The following is a 2,615-nucleotide window of genomic DNA, read 5'->3' as shown; positions in this document are numbered from 1 at the left end:
TGTCGGACTTATAGAATTTAGAGTGAACCAATGATATAGGTGTATAGATATGTTTTGTGAACTGCAAGTCTTCTGAATCGGTAGGGAATTTGGGTTTCGAAGATCGTGCCTTCAGCGAGCACTCCATTTCACTACCTTTTCTTTCTCTGTAATTCTCTCAACTTGATTGTAAAGATAATCCCGCTGACGAAGTCCATGAGAATGTTACCGCACGGAATGGCCTACCACCCGTTTCTGCTGCCTTCCTTCTCGGCAGCAGCGGAGGCCCATGACCATCTAGGTTACGGCGTGAATCCTTTCCTGTCTCCGCAGAGTTTCTTCTCTTTGCATACCCCGGCTCCCCTGCCAAAGTTCCCGCTCTACCCGCCGCACTTGCAGCCGTCACCACAGCATTTGGAGCCTGATGATGATGGCGTCCAAGACGATCCAAAAGTCACTTTGGAGTCGAAGGACTTATGGGAAAAATTTCACACTTTTGGAACCGAGATGGTTGTCACAAAAACTGGCAGGTAGGCTGGGGGATGGGGGAAGTATAGAAAAATTTGGTTTTATTGTTCACCACACACACAAAAAGTATATATATGTATTCACGCCAACCTATCCAAAATGTATTTGAAGACCATATTTTTATGAACATCTAAGAAAAAAGGTTAGAGAAAACACCACCATAGTTGTCACGGCTTCTTGGAGACGTTTTTTTTGTATGATGTGAAATACATACATTTAAAACATTTAAACTGAATGTATCTATAAATACAGCGGAATGAAACTCTGGCTAAATAAACGGGCCGTCGAATCTTTATTAAATTTCTTCCAATGTATAAAAATATGTAAAATCAAGAAAGACGGATTTTCTGTTTTTAATTAGAGGTTATGATTTTTCTTTTTTTATATTCTGACTCAGGTTTCAAGTATATATGCATAACGTCACTGTGATAAGAAAGGCCAGCCTATCGCCTAAACAAGATCCTCTCCTGATAGTTTAATTGGTTATTTTGACGTAATTTAAGTAAAAACTAGAATGCTCAAAAGAAAGTGAACTTGACTGGAGGTAGTAAATAAAAAATTGATAAAAGAACAATTTATACTTCTATAAAGTTTAGTTTACTATAAAGTTTACTTCTAAACGTAGTAAATATAGATTGTAAAAACTAGTGCATTGGTTGTCAAAACTCGAGTTTCGATAAAAAGGACCAACTTGATACTTTTAAACAGAGGTTTCCGTTCACGTATCGATTTTGAAAAGTTAATCAGTCAAACTATTTTTCCTTCAGGCTATATAAATAAATATAAATATAAATAAATATAAATCATTAATATGATTCTTAAAAATTCACATTTCGTTCCATTCTGTATATAACCTAAACTCATAGTTTCAAAGTGAATCGAAACCCGTATATAATTTTGTTGGAAGTTTATTTCTTTGTTGCAAAACACAAAGAAACACAATGGGCTATCTGTGCTTCGTCCGCCACGGGTATCGAAACCCAGCTTTTAGCGTTATATATATCTTCAGATTTACTGCTGATCTTCTGAGAGACCCTTGTAAAAAAAACCAGTAAATCAAATGTTTTTTCTTGATTTTTCCTATATATATGTATGTGTTTTCTTCTTTTTGAGAATAACAAAAGGAATTATTAATTTATTTAGAAAGACTTTTTCGTGCGAGAAGTTATAATCGTGACTTGATATAATCTCTACGAAAGAAGTCATGAAAATTTTCAGTGTGTTTTGTTATGTATGTGTTACTTACTACCTTGCGAACCATTTAACACCGTTAAAGATTGTTAAACAAACAGATATTGAGAATTAAGTTAAGATGTAAAAGTTTAAAAGGAGATTAACATCAAAACTGTTTTCATAATATTGTGTTTACTACAATACAACCTTTCAGCATTAAAAAAAAAAATCAATGCTGCTAACAAGGTTGCTTTACAATCGAGTGCTTTATCAATAATTCGATTTTAAATGGGCCCTACTTTCGAGCACGCTTCTTCTAACTGTTCAATCTGACCGTGAATAATATATACTAACACATAAATAGTGAATGAAAAATCTAGAACGGCATTATATAGATGGCGGTGTGATTGAATTATACTTTCCTCCGCACTTTCTAGTCTGTGCGAAATAAATATGCAAATAATTAAGAAAAAAGAAAAACAAACCTGGGAGATCTGTATAGTTCAATATATTGAAAAGTAACAACAAAAGCATTTTGCCAAATCTAATCTTTACTTTTGAAATCGAACTGTATTTTATACTGCTAATACACGTTTGCTAACTTTTATTTGATAATTATAAAGGCTATTTAAATATTCGTTGGAAACAAATACTTTTAGTGGATTATAAGTGAAGTAAATAAATGTTTGTCAATGTTGACCTCTGACCTTGGTTAATCTTCATAGCGGGTCTTTTTAATTGCATTCAAAAATATCTTTAAATATCAAATGGGAAGTCTGTTTATTATAGACCGTTCATGCGTTTTGTTTTGAAAGTGATGTAAACAGGCTTGTTTATCGTTGACCGTTCATGCGTTAATGTGAGGTTTTCAAACTAATATAAACAGGCCTGTTTATCGTTGGCCGTTAACCCGTTAATGTGAGGTTCTGAAACTG

At 33.9% G+C, this 2,615-nt stretch overlaps 1 protein-coding gene across 1 annotated transcript; it reads left to right on the top strand.

Annotated features, from left to right (window-relative positions):
- Nucleotides 1–216: 216 nt before the first annotated feature.
- On the top strand, nucleotides 217–509 carry LOC106476200 (T-box transcription factor TBX3-like; the record flags this gene model as incomplete). The annotated part of the gene is made up of 1 exon (XM_013936867.1): nucleotides 217–509. A coding segment is annotated over exon 1 (293 nt), but the record flags the coding sequence as incomplete, so codon positions are not given.
- Nucleotides 510–2,615: the final 2,106 nt, after the last annotated feature.

Source organism: Limulus polyphemus, unplaced genomic scaffold, assembly GCF_000517525.1.
Source record: "Limulus polyphemus unplaced genomic scaffold, Limulus_polyphemus-2.1.2 Scaffold10039, whole genome shotgun sequence".
NCBI lineage: Eukaryota > Metazoa > Arthropoda > Merostomata > Xiphosura > Limulidae > Limulus > Limulus polyphemus.
The sequence above is the reverse complement of the archived record's forward strand: the minus strand, read 5'-3'. Positions and strand labels throughout refer to the sequence as shown.